Source organism: Bos indicus x Bos taurus, chromosome 3 (genome assembly GCF_003369695.1).
Source record: "Bos indicus x Bos taurus breed Angus x Brahman F1 hybrid chromosome 3, Bos_hybrid_MaternalHap_v2.0, whole genome shotgun sequence".
In the NCBI taxonomy this organism is placed as follows: Eukaryota; Metazoa; Chordata; class Mammalia; order Artiodactyla; family Bovidae; genus Bos; species Bos indicus x Bos taurus.
The window spans coordinates 60,033,145-60,050,577 of record NC_040078.1 but is presented as its reverse complement, the minus strand read 5'-3'; the positions used below and the strand labels follow the sequence as shown (position 1 = coordinate 60,050,577).

The following is a 17,433-nucleotide window of genomic DNA, read 5'->3' as shown; positions in this document are numbered from 1 at the left end:
GGGAAAAAAATAAGTGCCCCAGTGTACAAAAGTGAGAGCATGTTCCATTTATTCTCTATTTCCTGATGTTAGTAATCTATCAGATTTTTAACTTGTCTTTTTCTAATTGTACATGGTGTCATCTTAAAATATTTTCATGAGAAATAATCTAAGTTTCATAGTTTTGATTTATTTATTCTTTTTACTTAATAGGATAATTCTAATTTATACATGGTTATGGAATATGTTCCTGGTGGTGAAATGTTTTCACATCTAAGAAGAATTGGAAGGTTCAGGTAACTAATACTTTATGCTTCTCAAATACTTATATGCTGTGTGTTTGTTTTAAACCAAATAAGTTTTTGTCAATGCTAAAAATTTATTTCATTTAAATTAGTAATATTTTAGCTATACAAACATTATTGAGTTTTAAAAGTTAACTAAAAACACCATTATAGCAGTGTAAATATTCTAGCATTATTAGGTATCATGAGGGTCCATTATTTGAAGAATTTCCAGGTACTGTAAAAATTAATTGAATTTAAACTAATATTTAGTGAATAAATATTAGTAATATCTCTCTGAGGAAAAGGCTTATGTAAGTATGAAGACAAGTAAGAAATATATTAATAAATATATAGAAAAGATAATCATAGTATCATGGTGGTAAAATTATGAAAGTTCATTTTGCACAAATTTATTCTCCTAATGTTGCCATGTTGAGTTTTAAACACATGTATGTAACTTACACATATCTATATGTATAAATATGTAACAAACATGTATATACATAAACATATGTATGTTTTAAATATATGTATCAGTTTTAAACATATGTATATAATTTTTTTAAAAAGCAGTAACTTACTAAGTTATTGCTAATAAGGTCACACAGTTATTAAAATAGTTTTTAGATTCTATTAGCTTTACCTGTGCATAATACTTTGTAAACTCCTACTATTCATTAATAATCACTTTTAGAATTAGGCTAAAACCAAGAGCAAGTTCAACTTCACTCAATATACTATATATTGATATAATTAAAACATCAGTATGAATTCAGATGACTGAAGATGATAATTCAATTCATATTATAAAAATATGAATTGAGATTAGCATGAGATTATATTCATAATAGGCCAATATGAGAGTTATTTTAGCTTCCTGAGGCCTAAACCACAATTCATTTATTAACCTAATGTATAGGGCATCCAATATGTGTCAAGCACTGAGCTAATGCAGAGTAACTTCTATTTAATGATTTTTGTTTTAACTCCCTGTTGTCCTGTCTTACACTCCTTGTCCAGGCAGTCCAGAATTGCCCTATGATAATTTCAAGTTTAACACTGAATTACCATACCTAAGCCTGTCTTCAAAAAATAGTTTATCCATTTTCTGTGACTACTTCCTTTCTTTGCAACTCCCCACACTCTTCTTTCTTTAACACTTGATAAATAGGAAGGCAAGTGGTTGGCATAATTCGCACAGAGACACTATCTTTCTAACCTCTCACACATTATTTATACACTTGAAAGGTTGTTAACTCCAGCCTTAGAAACTTTGAGACACGACTGAATTATTGTTGAGCGTAGCATTAATCAGAATCAATGGAGTCGTTACGATTCTCTACTTACATAGTAGCTGTCTAGACTTAAAGCTGCTACAGCATTAAACTATCCTTATAGAAATATTTTGCTCTTACGTTTCAACAATTTGATTAAAAGTCTGTGTAATGTTTATGTACCTCCAATCAAATATTAATGTGGACATAAATACAAAATGCTGAGTGCATCTTATGTTTATGATGATAAATATAAGATAAAAGTAGATCTTATACAAACAGGCATATTAATAAATAGGAAGGGACTTCCTAGGTCAATCGTTTCCAGAATTGGGGATAAATGTTTCAATTACCAGGGTGATTTTTCTAGTCTCCTTTACAGTATTCTCATTTCTTGTCATAGGACATGTGTTGTAGCTTGTTACAGTGTTGTGATAGGGCTGGAAATGGAAGGATATTATAAAATATTGCCACAGAAAAGTTTTCCTTCTCATATTCATTCATTAATTTAACAAATATTTGCTGAGCACTTGGTATGTATCAGGCTAGGACCTTGGAAATGTAGTACATGACAAGCAAAAGGAACAGCATATACAATCTTTTTTTTAGAATTCCTATTTCTGGTGCTACCAAATCAAACTCATATGAACCATCTTGAGGGAAATTCTATTCATAGTTAAGGTTGTTCATTGAGGACACAAATCTGAAAGTCATTGCAATATACTAGGAAGATTAGCAGAATTCAAATGAAGATGAACCAGAAACTCAAACTGGAAAATCAGTACATCCTTTTGGAATAATACTTAGAATGTGGCATCAAGATTACCCTAATCTGTCAGTTAATCTGTGCTTCCCTGGCAGCTCAGTGGTTAAGAATTCACCTGCCAATGCAGGAGACTTCCCTGATAGCTCAGTTGGTAAAGAATCCACCTGCAATTCAGGAGACCCCTATTCGATCCCTGGGTTGGGAAGATCCCCTAGAGAAGGGAAAGGCTACCCACTCCAGTATTCTGGCCTGGAGTATAGTCCATGGGGTCGCAAAGAGTTGGACACGACTGAGCAACTTTCACACACACACATCAGTTCAATCCCTTGGTCAAGGAGATCCCCTGGAGGAAGAAATGGCAACCCATGCCAGTATTCATGCCTGGAAAACCCCATGGACAGAGAAGCCTGGTGGGCTATAGTCCATGGAGTTGCAAAAGAGTTGGACATAACTAAACAACAGAAGCAGCAACAAATCAGTTAATCTAATCTATGCATCCAGAATTGTGTGTATTTATGTAAATATACAGATTATACCTATGTTTAGATATTTGTAGAAACATGCATAGTGAAAGATTTGGAAATTCAAACACCAGGATTGAATCTGGTTTCTGAATGAGATTATTAGTATCTTTATTCTTCGTTAATATTTTATGGCTTTTTTCCTATAATGAGCATATATCCCTTTTGTAATAGTAACAGCATGGGTATAATGGCTTAAATCTGCAGATAAAAGCAGAAATTCTTTAAGTACTAGAAATTTATGGGAAAGGTATATGGAGCTTATCAACAACAGCAATGGCCCTGATAGACAATCTAACTGGTGCTTTTCATTCTTAGTATCTTGTAGTATGGCCAACAATAATTTAAATTACAATGGCAATCTGAGAGTTATCGTTTTCTTCAACATATGCTGCTCACTAAGCATATAAAAGCATTATTTGAAGATGATTTATAGATTTAAAAATATTTAGAAACTAACAAGATTCTTTACATATGTTTAAAAGAAAAAAAGTATCTTTTGCTCCCAAAATGCCTCTACCTCATGTTATTTTTTGTGTAATCTACTAGTTGCTATATGTTAACCCATTTTACCAAAAATCAATGTTTTGTTTCTTCGTAGTGAACCCCATGCACGGTTCTATGCAGCTCAGATAGTGCTAACATTCGAGTACCTCCATTCACTAGACCTCATCTACAGAGATCTAAAACCTGAAAATCTCTTAATTGACCACCAAGGTTATATCCAGGTATGACTTGAACACATTATGTGTAATTTATTTGAGAACATACTAGGTAAGAAGTTATATATATTTAACCACAACTACCAAAATTGGATTTTTTTTCCTTTGAGGGAGACAGTTCTTCCTAATAGCTTAAATTGAATTAACAGTTCTGTTGCTATTACAGAGGACCAAAAGTTCCATCAAAGATAGAACCTGTTTATATCTCCTTTCATTGTGAACTGTGCACAGGTTGTGCACAGGCTCCTGCATAAAGGAAGAATAGCCAAATTTGTGAGTACTCATTTAGTGCCAGGCATCGTTCCAAGTGTTTCACATGTGTCACCTCTTTTAATTTTGATAACAGTATGAAATGTAAATACTACTGTTATTCTCATTTTAAGATTAATGAAACTAAGATACTGCAAGGTCACACAGGTAGAGCATAATTTAAATCCCATCAGCTTGTCCTGAGACTATGCTTTTTAACTCTACAGTGCAGTTACCAGAGGATCCCCAGCTACCAATACTGGACTGGTGGCAGTGTTTCCTTTCCGTTTCTACTCTCAGTGCATCAGGAGCACTCCTTTTTACACAGTTAAGATTCTCCCAATGATGCTTTGCAACTTCTGATGATATAATTAAGGGCAGAAGACAATGTTGAACTTCAGGAACACTTCTAGCACTGCTTCATGTTTATTGAAACTTTTTGGTTCATTTGTTTCGTTGAGTCAGGGAACGGTTTTCCAGGTTGGTGTTGCATTAATCTTTATTCACTAAATAGTGGCCTTAATGGATTAGTCTCAATTACATGGACTTAATTTTTTTTCAGGGTGTTAATTTTAACCCTGATTTTTAACTTTCAACTTAGGTACAGTAAATATATTTATTATGAAATAACAAATGTTTACAGGCTTTTTATCTTTTATAGGTCACAGACTTTGGGTTTGCCAAAAGAGTTAAAGGCAGAACTTGGACATTATGTGGCACTCCAGAATATTTGGCTCCAGAAATCATTCTCAGCAAGGTATATTTATAGTATCATTATGTAAGAAGTAAAAATATAAGGCATGCATCACTGTGGACTTTTATTTTTAAAAAAAGTTATGATCTAATTTTACATGTTTATTTAATCTACATATGAATTTAAATCTTTGTGCATAATTACTAAAAATCAATTATTTAGAGTCTACCACTAATCTCATAAGCTGTTGATTTTAACTCTAAAGCTGAGAGAATTAGTTTAAATAAATAGGGCCTTTAGATCCATGTTTTGAAACCAGAAGCATAGCCTTTTCATAATTATTCCCAGTAACAGGAGGGCAGAGAGTCCTTGCTCTGGGTTACACCAAGAGGCAAATTAAAGATGATATATGTGTACTAGTTGTCTATTCTTCCTTTTGTTAGGTAGTTAGAACGAGTTTTTTAACGTCCATTGCTTCAAATTTTTATTAAGAAGAGACAGAATGGAGGAGATTACACTCCCCTAACACATTGTTTCAATTTTACCACTTAAGTGGAAAAAAAGTATGTGAATTATTTTTTAAAATTTTAGTTTAAAAATAGAAACATTATAGCAATTAAATAGTTATAATCTTATTGAAGACAGTTATAATCTTATTGAAGACAGTTCTACTTTTTCTCAACAGTGAAAATGTGGTGAGAGAAATTTTTAATCATTTCTAAAAGGGTAGTTTAACTTTCATTTTCCTTTCTACTTCCATCCCTTGGTGGTAAAAGTTAGAAAGGAGAAACTGATAGTAATGGTTCAGACAGGAGCCAGGAAAGAGAAAAGGATAAGATATATGTGTTGATATTTATACATTAATTAACTACCCTCTGAATAATTGAAATTTGGCTAACTGCAGAAGTGTTAGAACAAGAGAATTCTTTCAGCTTTCCTTTCATTATCTTTCATAATTTAAATCATCTATAACTTTTAATCTTTTATAATTAAATGTCATTGCCACTAACATTTCTTTTCTTTAAGTACATTTAACAGATAATGTGATGCCACTGTAAGCACCAAAACCTGAAAAAATGTGTGTGTGTGTGTAGAGAAATAGATATTCATTGTCTGAAATTTGGGAAATATAGAAAACCATAAAGAAAGAATCAAAAAACTTTCAATCTCACTACCCAGAGGTAGCCTTTTTAAAAAACATTTCAATATATTTTTCTATGCATGTTTCAGTGAATATACAATTTTGTATTCAGCTTTTCTCACTTGAGTAATAATTATCCTGCAAACGTAATTTAATTGCTTGTTTTAAAATGCACTATTTTGTATTTTGTCATTCTTCTGTTGTTGAATATTCAACTTGTTTCCCTTTTTTTCTTTTGTAAAAGACTGTGATAAATGTCTTTGTCCATAAAGCTTTTTTCTATATTTTAAATTATTTTTAAGATAGATTCCTAAAAGTGAAATTACAGGGTCAGAAAATATTTTTAAGGTTTTCAATACATATTGAAACATACATATTCATACATATATTCAATACATATTCAATACATACATATTTTTAAGGTTTTCAATACATATTGCCAGAGGACTTTCCAAAAAAAAATTGTAACATTTTACACTTCTCAGTAGTGTTTAAGGAGTATCTATTTCACCACACTTTCTCCAGCATTGGGTATTCTTGTTTTAAAAGATCATTAGTAATTTGATAGATAGTAACTGATAGCTAATTATTTTAAGTCTCATGACTTTGATTATTAGATTTTTTAATGCTTAATAACAATTTGGTATTGCTTTGTGTGTATGTATGAGTCCTTAGTTCATGTCCTTTGCCCATCTACCTATTATAATTTAGTTTTTCTTATTGATTTAATTGTCTTTAACTAGGGTATTAAAAGCATCTGGCATACTTATTATAAACATTAGCACACAATCTAAAACAAAGAAATCAGAACTTGATAAAAGGATCTATTTTAACAGTATATGCTTTTGTTATAGCAAAAAACATTGTAATTACATTATTAGTGAGTTGCATTTAAAGAAAAGCATAGTTAATGCCCATTTCTATTAGCAAAACAAAGTGTTATCCCTATTTTACTAGTCTCTCTCTCTTTAAAACATATAGAAGCAGGAAATAAAAAGAAAAATAGAATCTCTATATCATCATATTTTAACCAGTAATTTGAAAATAAAATTATTTGTAAAGCTAAAATTTTAATGAAAAGTTGGAATAGTGGGAGTGGTGAAGGTAATTAAGTGGGTAGACCAAAAGATCTGGCAAGAACTCAGCTCATTTCTATCCATGATAAAGTTGTATTTTTTTTCCCCCATAATCTTTTGTGCCAATTGACACTGATTATGGTTTATCAAACTTTATATAAACATTAATTTTTTTCTTATTTTCTTATCAATACTTCTAGATCTTCATTTTAGTAAGTTTAACATGAAAAGAAAAACTCAATTAAGAATAACCTTAGAATTGTACATTTGGTTTATAACACACTTTTGTATTAATTATTTCCTTTCACTTGATGTAGTCCCCATAAAACTCCATGAATTAGGTATCTTTCCTGTATACCTTTTAGAGATGAGAAACAAAAACAGTGGATGGATAAAGTTTACTTAAATATTTACATTCATTAGGTTCCACATTAAGCTTTTGGTTTTAATAAGATCTGATGGGATTATCCCTAATATATTTACCCTCCTAAACCCACCAATATATTTTGAAGTCAACTTTAGCATTTATCATGAAGTACAATATCTACTCTCATTTCAAAACTTTTGACCTTTCTTAAGTATTCTCTAGAAAATCTGATTCATAATATTACACAATAGATTAGGCTTTAAGAGGTAATTTCATCCAATTCCCTTCCTACTGTTGAACAAAAACTAAATTATCCCAATTAAACAGGGCATATTTTATTGTCTCTAATACTCTTAATGATTTTAGGAAGAAGATTTAATAGTATTTCTTAATATTCAGTTTCAATATTTGGAATATATTTTCTTTTTTATTTTATCCTGAATAACTGCTCAGCAACTGCCTTTTTGAAAATTTCATGTGCTTGAAGATCATTTTGAAATAAATTGACTTCATTCTCCTCTGAGAGAATTAAGTAATGATTGCCATTTGGTGTGGTTTATCTTAGGGCTACAATAAGGCAGTGGATTGGTGGGCGTTAGGAGTGTTAATCTATGAAATGGCGGCTGGCTACCCCCCATTCTTTGCAGACCAACCAATTCAGATTTATGAAAAAATTGTTTCTGGAAAGGTAAGTAATACATTTTATTATTCCTTAATTATTGATTATCTCTCTACATGAGTTTTAAGCATTATAGATTGAAACTATTTGATATCATCTGGATATTACCCTAAATTGGGAAAAATATAGAAATATCCATAGAGTCTGCCTTTATATCTAGCACTCATTTAAGATACAGTAAATATTGAATCATTGAAGTCTTTTAGGTAAAAAAGGGCAATTTTACAAACAATGACAAAATAATAAAGCAGTTTCCATCATTATTATCATTATCAGTTGTAAAATTCAGGATCATAGCCATAGTTCTTCTATCTTTCTTCAAATAAATAAAAATTGTTAGTTACTTCATGTTGATATCTGCTTGGAGAGTAATTTTAGGGGCTGTTTTTATATGCCCATGCTTTTTTAGGAGAGACTTGTTTAAATTATGTCAAACAACACAAAATTGAAAATAATTATAAAATGTGTGTGCTACATCATTTCAGTCGTGTCTGACTCTGCAACCCCATGGACTGTAGCCCTCCAGGCTCTTCTTGTCCATGGAATTCTCCAGGCAAGAATATTGGAGTAGGTTGCCATGCCCTTCTCCAGGGGATCTTCTGGGCCCAGGCATCAAACCTGCATCTCTTATGTCTCCTGCAGTGGCAGTCAGTTCTCCTGCAGTACCACTCACTTCACCTGGGAAGCCCCAATTTTAGAATAGATAAGCCTTTTAAGATGAGAATTCAAAGAAATGATGTTAATGGTTTTTCACGTTAATATGATTACAATTGCCATTGATCTTAAGCAAATATGGAAAAACATTAGTTCTTCTTGAATATGAGTAGATATAAGTTGGAATATCTTACATTTTGAAGTACTATACTAACCTTTCTTCTTTTGCATTTATAATTCCTAATTTTGTTTTCCAAGTGTATTTTGTTTAAAGTCAGCCATAGACCCTTGTCTTAACTCATACCTCTGGTCCTTTTTAAAAATACTGCTGTCAGTTTAAGTAGAGATGAGCCTGATTCTTCCCACCACGAAGAAAAGAAACTAAGCTTTCAAAAATTCCTGGAAGACCTTCTATACATTTTTGACAGAATTCATGGGAAGGAAGTTTCCTCCTTTTTCTTATTCCTCCATGTGGTATGCTCTATTAGTTTTTGTTTGCTTGCTTGCTTGCTTTTGATCATATAACATCAATCTTGACATGACATTACCTTGAGATGTGATTCAATTGGCTGTTTTGTATGTTGTGACTTTCTAAACTTCCCTGGTGGCTCAGATGGTAAAGAATCTGCCTGCAATACTGGAGACCCAAGTTCTAATCCCTGGGCTTGGAAGATCCTCTGGAGAAGGGAATGGCTACCCACTCCAGTGTTCTTGCCTGGGGAATCCCATGGACAGAAGAGCCTGGTGGACTACAGTCCATGGGGTCACAGAGTTAGACATATCTAGGTGCCTAAACAACAACAATATCAAGGTGAAAATTAATCTGATCAAACTTTTAAAGAATCTGGAAAGTGATAGAAAAAAAAAAAATCTCTGTTTCTTTGTATCTCAACCAGATTCATCCTCTATATTTAGTATGAAAGTTGACCCTTTGCATTCATGAACTTAAAATTTATAATGTCAGCTATTCAAAAGGTACCCTGATTATTCATAATGTAGTTATTTTTTTACCAAGACTCAAATTTAAATTTTGGATGCTGCATAGCTAGAGCTTTAGGGATAAGACACAGATAGGATGAGTCTCTCCAGCCACCTAGAACCCACATCCAACACAATATTGTTCATATGTCATAGTGTATATGCAGTCTACAGAGATCACAAGGTTTTCAGTTCCAATTTACTGCATTTTAAGGGGGAAAGTTCTACATTGTGGCAGTGTTCACAAACTAGGGGACTTACTAAAGAGCACATACTTAAACTATGTCGAAGGTAAAAAATGAATACCTCTTATAGATAATTAAGCTAGGTATTGAAAGATTTACACTAAAGTAATATAGAAAGGCAGAATGAAATATTTAGGTAATTAAGTATTACTCCTGTCCTTGCTACACTTGTAGATCTCTAGGTTTCTGATTTTTTATCTTTGTAATTGCTTTCACCCAAAAGAATATTAAAAGTCAAAAGAACTTTTGAGATTAACAAACAAAAAAATCAAGAAAAATTAATAGACAAAGCAGTGATTTATTTTTTTAAGAATTTGAGAAGTAATTATGTAACATCTCAAGAGAAAATAAAGACCAAAGGCTATATACTAAAATACTTTTAAATAACTGAATGGGAGAAGTATATTTTACTAATACAAAGACTAAGAGTACAGAATTTATAGTAATATTTCCAAATAATTTAATTACAGTTAATTACAAAGTTCCTGAATCTACTATATTGCTTAAACATCTTTAACTTCATAGTGAAAGTGGCTCAGTCATGTCTGACTCTTTGCAACCCCATGGACTGTAGCCTGTCAGGCTCCCCTGTCCATGGAATTCTCTAGGCAAGAATATTGGAGTGGGTAGCCATTCCCTTCTCCAGGAGATCTTCCCAACCCAGAGATCAAACCCAGGTCTCCCGCATTGCAGGCAGATTCTTTACCGTCTGAGCCTCCAGGGAAACTTCATAGGAGAAGTCAAACTTTCTGATAAGGATGCTATTGTCATAACTAAATTTTATCCACTTAGGAAAACTACTTTCATTAAAACAAGTGTATCTTCATCTGTGTGAATAGGCCTCTATTTGTCAGTCAGTATACACTGTAAAATTTTTTGGCTATTTATGAATATGTTCATATCAAACTTTAACATTTAGGATCCAATGTTCGCGTAAAATTTAAATCTGCAGATATTCTAAAATTATAACAGTTTAAATCCTGGTTATCTTAGAAAAGAAGAGTAGGAATATAGAATTTTATATCACAATATCTGACTTTTTTTCTTTTTTAACAGATATGATAAGGTGTTTGGTGTACTGCTGTTTTTAACTAAAGGTGCCAGATTATCTCTCCCCATAATGGATATAGAGTTGTTTTCATTTCTTATTATCTTTTCTCATCTAAAGTAGAATCCATGAAAATAAAATATTATTATTGAGTGATCTCTAGGATCTGTATTATGTAAATATGAAATCATGTTCACATTTTCCACTAAAACCATCTGTTTCAGCACTCAGATTCAAACTAGAAGTTGTCTCTATCCACATTATAAAGCATTATTGTCTCTCTGTTTAGCAGCTAAAAGTCAAATTGGAGATTAACTTGTTTTCAAGTTTTTTAATTGTTCAGATCATTGATAATCCAGTTTTGGTCTTACAGATCCTGTATTTGTATTTAAATTTTCTTAATGGTTTTAGTGATGTCAAATAGTTAAAAACATACTTTTCATTCAGAATTTTTCTGATTTTTTAAAAAAACATGTTATTTTATGCAACAGTATTTTATGATGAGTATATTTTTGAAACCATGTTATTAATATAAAGATTATAGGAATTATTGACTTATCAAAGTTCAAATAAGTTTAATAAAGTGATTAGTTCACTAACATATGTATATTTGAACATTCGATTGTTACATTCTTTCTCTATTTACAGTATTTTAGCTCAAACTAATATTTTTCAATGTACAGAAGGATGATCAATCAGCTTGTTAGATTCTCTCCTACACATATTTTGCCTTTAATAAAAAACAGAGCAGGTGGTATTTAAATGTCAAATTATTCATACAGTATTAAGATTCAGGTTTAGAAATGCCTAGTTAACAGAAAACTCTTATAATTCCCACATTGACTATGCCTCATCCTAGCAATACATATGCTGAGTTTCTGTATATAGTCTTTAAATTTAATACCTCAGTGCCATATACTCTATAACAAGAATCAGTGATGGTTTCCACAGCAACTCTATCTGGCTTCATTACTCTTAGAAATGCAAAAGTTAACACTACTGAAAAATGATATTTGCAAATGAGGTAGCAAGCGAGTAATAGCTGTGTGAAAACCAAGAATTTTTTATTTATGTAATTAAAAAAAAATTCTTAGCTCCTAAAGTATGATTCCATTTTTAATGACCACCAAATATGTACAAGAAGACACTATACAAAATATCAACTTATAAACCTAGGTATACACAGAATAACCGAAAGAATTGGTTAATTTTTTTTCCTAAAGGGCCATCCACATTCACATGAAGTGAAATATGGTTGATTAGCAGCCAAATGACTATTCCCTTTTGTGTCTAGGGTCCCCAAGACAACCCCCAGATTAGGTGATTCACTAGGAAGATTCACAAAGTTCATCATACAGGGATATTCAGGGAATGAATATCTTACATTGTAATAAGTACCTTCATTGTAAGGTATCTTACAAGAAAGTTTATAAAGTGAAATCAGCAAAGGGAAAAGGCATTTATGGTAATGTCCAGAGGAAACCAGCATAAACTTTCAAGAGTCCTTGCCCAAAGGGGTCAGAAGGCAAACTTTATTTCTCCAGCAATGAATTTTGGCAACATGGATAAAATGTTGTCTACCAGGGAAGTACAGTAAAGACTCAAGGCTCAAGGATTTTATTGGAATCACATATACATCTTCTATCTGGCACATACCAGAATCTGAGATTCCCACAACAAAAGCAAATGTTCAGCATAAGCCATATCATTTGTAGTAAATCTAGGTGCAGTGAGCCACTTGTGTCACTTAGGGAAATTTCTTTTCAGTTTCTTGAACTGTGACCATTCCAATTCCCAGATACCTGCCAAGGGCCAAACTTGCCGACAGGCCTTCCTCAAGGGTAGCAGTCTCAAGCCTGCTATATTATCTCTTTTCTGTATATTCCTAAATAACATACACATATGCAGATATACCACTACACTTTTTTGAAGGCCCCAGTGCTAATACTTTTTTGAGAAATTAAAATGCCATTTTCTATTTGGCCATGGCTATAGTCAAAGACACTTATAGTACTCAATAGTTATTTTCATAAAATACAAAAGCAGTTATAATATATCCATAAAATCCAGGGCAGTTTTTTAACACCTTGCTGTGAACATTTAAAATTCTTAATACCTGCTGTGAGACAGTCCTTATCTTAGGAGTCCTATCGGCAAATGATTGCAACTTGTTTTGCATATGGAATGAGGATGGGGTGGATAATAGCCTTATGCAACCATCTGAATTCATTTTATCTATGCACTGTTTCTGCATAGGTGAGAACAGATCAGAGAGCCCACAATCATGGTACTAATATAAGTATTTTGTTAATGTCCTAGATATTTCCTTTTATGTATATAGGATCCAGTCCTATGAGACTGAGTCCTATGAGATAGTGTGGAACTTATCACCATATCTGCTAGAAAGTATGTATGAAAAGTTATGTGTTCTGAAAAGTTAACTAATGTATATGCTCAGTTTTGCTAGATAATTTTTTAACTAGGATCATAGATTTCTTAGAGCTATACTAACTTAGAGAGAGAATTTCTTAAAATATCCCAGTATGCAATGTGGGCAGAAGTTGACAGATTATTGACTGTGTACAAACTCTTTTGAGTCATCTAAGCCCAGTAAATTTTATCCTGATGCAGGATAAAATGTTACTAGTTGAACAGTCTTTTCCTCCATAACTGCAAAAGAATAGCAGTAAAAATTTTCTCCTCTTCAATCAGAGATCAACTTTGTAATTTCTGTGATTAAGCTAAAAGTAGACAAATTTGACTTTTGTCTCACTTTGTTTCTAAAATTAAAAAGAGTGAATTTAAATCATCCTGTTTGGATGGATACTATAACAATATGCACTGATTTTCTTCTTGGATATAACTTCCTCTTAAATTTTTAAAAGGTAATAGTTATTCCTAAAACCAAAATGCACAAGACTTTATAATTGACGTTACAGCCGAACAAATATTCGGTTGTTTGCTCAATTCAGACTTAATTTCATAGTTATTTTAACACATTGTGTAATATAATTTTACAGAGTTAAGGTATCAGCTATATTCACAATTTTGTCCTTATAAAACAATGCTTTAGTTGTCTATTTTCTCCCTCACTCTATCAAATTTAAGTGCCTTAAGAAGAGAATTTGTTGTACAAATTTAAAAGGTGGAGCATGAGAAAAGAAGAAAAGAGGAACTTATTATACTCTGCAATGACTTTTCTAGTACACTCTGTCCTTGAGTAGTCTGGAAACATAATGAAAAATATTGCTGACTTCTAGGTTCCTTTTTTGAATCAGAAATTCCGCTTCAGATCATTAAGATACTATTCTAAAATGAAACATGTATTGAATTAGTGCCTATAAGATACTAGGCCAGTTTCATAGGGAATTCCCTGGCAGTCCACTGGGTAGGACTTGGTGATTTCACTGCCGTAGTACTCAGTCGCTCAGTCATGTCTGACTGTGTGATCACATGGACTGTAGTCCACCAGGCTCCTCTGCCCATGGGATTTCCTAGGCAAGAATCCTGGAGCGGGTTGCCATTTCCTTCTCCATCACTGCCGTAGACCCAGGTTCAATTCCTGGTCAGGAAACTAAGATCTCACAAGACATATAGCGTGGCTGGAAAAAGAAAAGGCAGTTTCATAAAAGTCACCTAATTTATTTTCATACCTGCCAGATGAAATATACTTTTATCATTTTATGGATGAGATAAGTGAGGTTATCTCACTTATCAGAAAGGTAAAAGTTTGCCTAAAGTATAAAGAACTAGAGTTGGGATTGGAACCCAGGTATTCTTTCTACCAAAGAAATAGCTTAGTAGAATTCTTGAGGTGACAAGAATGTTCCATTTTATTTAGTTTAACTCCCTTATTCTATGTGTAGGTAAATCAGGGCTCTGAATAGCCCAAAGATAAAAGCTGCTGCTGCTGCTGAGTCGCTTCAGTCGTGTATGACTCTGGGCAATCCTATGGACAGCAGCCCACCAGGCTCCTCCGTCCACAGGATTCTCTAGGCAAGAATACTGGAGTGGGTTGCCATTTCCTTCTCCAAGATAAAAGCCAGTTAGTGGCAAAGCAAGAAATAGAATCTAGTTCAGTGGTTTTTTCATTACTCCTTCATTTGGCTTCAGTGACTCTTCATGATCTTGGCTTTATTTCTGAATTACTCATGTTTCCTTTTTTTTTTAATTGGCTTAAAAAACATATAATTCTCATGAAACTCTTTAAAAAGGGGATGCTAGAATGCTTGGATTTATATCTTCATTCTTTTTCTTTTTAAAATTTATTTTAATGGGAGTATAATTGCTTTGGCCACCTCATGCGAAGAGTTGACTCATTGGAAAAGACCCTGATGCTGGGAGGGATTGGGGGCAGGAGGAGAAGGGGACGACAGAGGATGAGATAGCTGGATGGCATCACTGACTCAATGGACATGAGTTTGAGTGAACTCTGGGAGTTGGTGATGGACAGGGAGGCCTGGCATGCTGCGATTCATGGGGTCGCAAAGAGTCGGACACGACTGAGCGACTGAACTGAACTGACTGAATTGCTTTACAATGTTGTGTTAGTTTCTGCTGTACAACAACATGAATCAGCTGTATATGTACATGTATCACTACCCTCTACTCATCTTTCCTTCTAAATCTCTTTGGCTCGATCTTCTTTTTTTGCACATCTTTCATTGGTGGGCACATCCTCTGTATAACTTTTAATACTGGCTATAAAGAAAGAAAGTGAAGTCACTCAGTCGTATCTGACTCTTTGTGACCCCGTGAACTGTAGCCTACCAGGTTCCTCCATCCATGAAATTTTCCAGGCAAGAGTACTGGAGTGGATTGCCATTTCCTTCTCCAGGGGATCTTCCCAATGCAGGGATCGAACCCAGGTCTCCCTCATTGCGGGCAGACCATCTGAGCCACCAGGGAAGCTTAATACTAGCTATACGTGACTTGTAAGTTGCATAATTTTGTATCCAACTTCCTGAGATCTCCACTAGGAGGTCTAATGAAAAGTGAAAGTGAAGTCCCTCAGTTGTGTCCGACTCTGCGACTGCGTGGACTGTAGCCTATCAGGCTCCTCCGTCCATGGTATTTTCCAGACAAGAGTGCTGGAGTATCCGGATTGCCATTTCCTTCTCCAGGGGATCTTCCCGACACAGGAATCGAACCCAGGTCTCCGGCATTGCAGGCAGATGCTTTACCCTATGAGCCACCAGGGAAGCCCAAAGGTCTAATAAATATCTCAAATTCAACCTGTCTAAAACTGACAGATTTTTGTTTTCCTTAGCAAATCTGTTCCTCTCACCATCTTTCCCATCTCATTTGATGGCAGCATCATCCTTCCAGTTACTTTCAGCTACTCAGGCCAAAACACCCCGACGTTCTCAATCCGTATTTGATGCATAGGAAAACCATATTGCCTCTATCTTTAGAATATGCACAGAATTCAGCTACTTCTTACCACCTCCACTGATACTGCTCTCTTTTGAGTCACTAGAGTGGTTCTTTAAAAAACATTGTCAGATCTTGTTACTCCTTTCAGAACCTTGCAGTGACCCCCATTTTGTTTAGAGTAAAAAATTAAAAACCTTACAAAGAAAGGTTTTGCCAGGAATGATGGATGACAGCATTTTTAGAAGGTCATGTTTGTTGCTAAGTTTCTTTTTCACTAGAAGTGAACACTGTGGAGGCAGGAATCTTTGTCTTACTTTGGTTTTTCTACTATACCCCAAGCACATCTGTGCCTAGCATATAGATGGTATTGAATCAGTGTTTATTGAATTTAAGTCCATGCATTTGTTAGATATTTATTAAGCTCATAGTATATGAGCAGTGCTAGATATAGCAAATCAGTTGCAGCCTCTGCCTTCATGAAGCTTTCATGAAATAGATGCCCACTCTCAGAGATACCAGTTCAGTTGGTCTTCTGTATATTCCAATTATATGTATATTTTTTAAATTATTTCAGATGATTTTCATGCACATCATATATTGAAAGCTTATGTGTGTGTACCTCACTACAGAAGTAGATTTATTCTTAAGAATATATCATTAGGAAACTCAGAAATAACTTGGTCTCTAAAGGTTGAAAAAGAATCCTAAGCAGGAAATATTAGAGGATAAACATCCAGTAAACACTTTAGGGAGCACATACTGCACAAAGCCCTCTTTTATGTTAAATGATCCCAGTTTCCAATAACCTTACCACTTAGATCCACCGGTTTAATGGGGTTAAACTGTCTCTTTTCCAAATCTAGCTCTTTACAGCTGCTTTCACATTTTTTGCCCTATCACATATTTTGTGCTATCCTGGCCTGAAGAAAGATGTAGGAGTCAAGAGAATCAAGTTATTTTCCCAACAATGAAACTGAGTTGATAGTCTCACTGGAGCTCAGGTTCCTTATTTTTATTTCTTTTAAAAAAAAGTTTCCATTTTGATATTTGGCAAAACTAATACAATTATATAAAGTTTAAAAACAAAATAAAATTAAAAAAAAAAGAAATAAAATCCCATAATCATAGCACACACACACACAAAAAATCCTAATGTAAAACACCTGATGATATCCTAAAAGTGTTTAACAAAAAAGATGAGTTACTGAAACAACTTGTAAATATAGTTTTCAAGTTGATGGATTCTGTGGGCTGAAATATTATTGGGTTTGATCTGTGATTTCCAGACAAAGCAAAGCCCTTGCCCTCAAGCTACTAATGACTGACAGCAATTGAGTAAATTCCCTCTGTGAGTAAAACGGAAAAAAAAAAAAAGTT

At 33.5% G+C, this 17,433-nt stretch overlaps 1 protein-coding gene across 8 annotated transcripts in view; it reads left to right on the top strand.

Moving 5' to 3' along the window:
• Window positions 1-17,433, top strand: part of PRKACB (protein kinase cAMP-activated catalytic subunit beta) — a 143,676-nt gene that overhangs the window by 107,540 nt on the left and 18,703 nt on the right. For all 8 annotated transcript variants that reach the window (XM_027536722.1, XM_027536719.1, XM_027536723.1 and 5 more), the window contains 4 exons: window positions 193-275; window positions 3,429-3,555; window positions 4,460-4,555; window positions 7,642-7,764. In XM_027536722.1, the coding sequence (XP_027392523.1) occupies window positions 193-275; window positions 3,429-3,555; window positions 4,460-4,555; window positions 7,642-7,764 (429 nt within the window). The remainder of the gene's footprint in view (window positions 1-192; window positions 276-3,428; window positions 3,556-4,459; window positions 4,556-7,641; window positions 7,765-17,433) is intronic.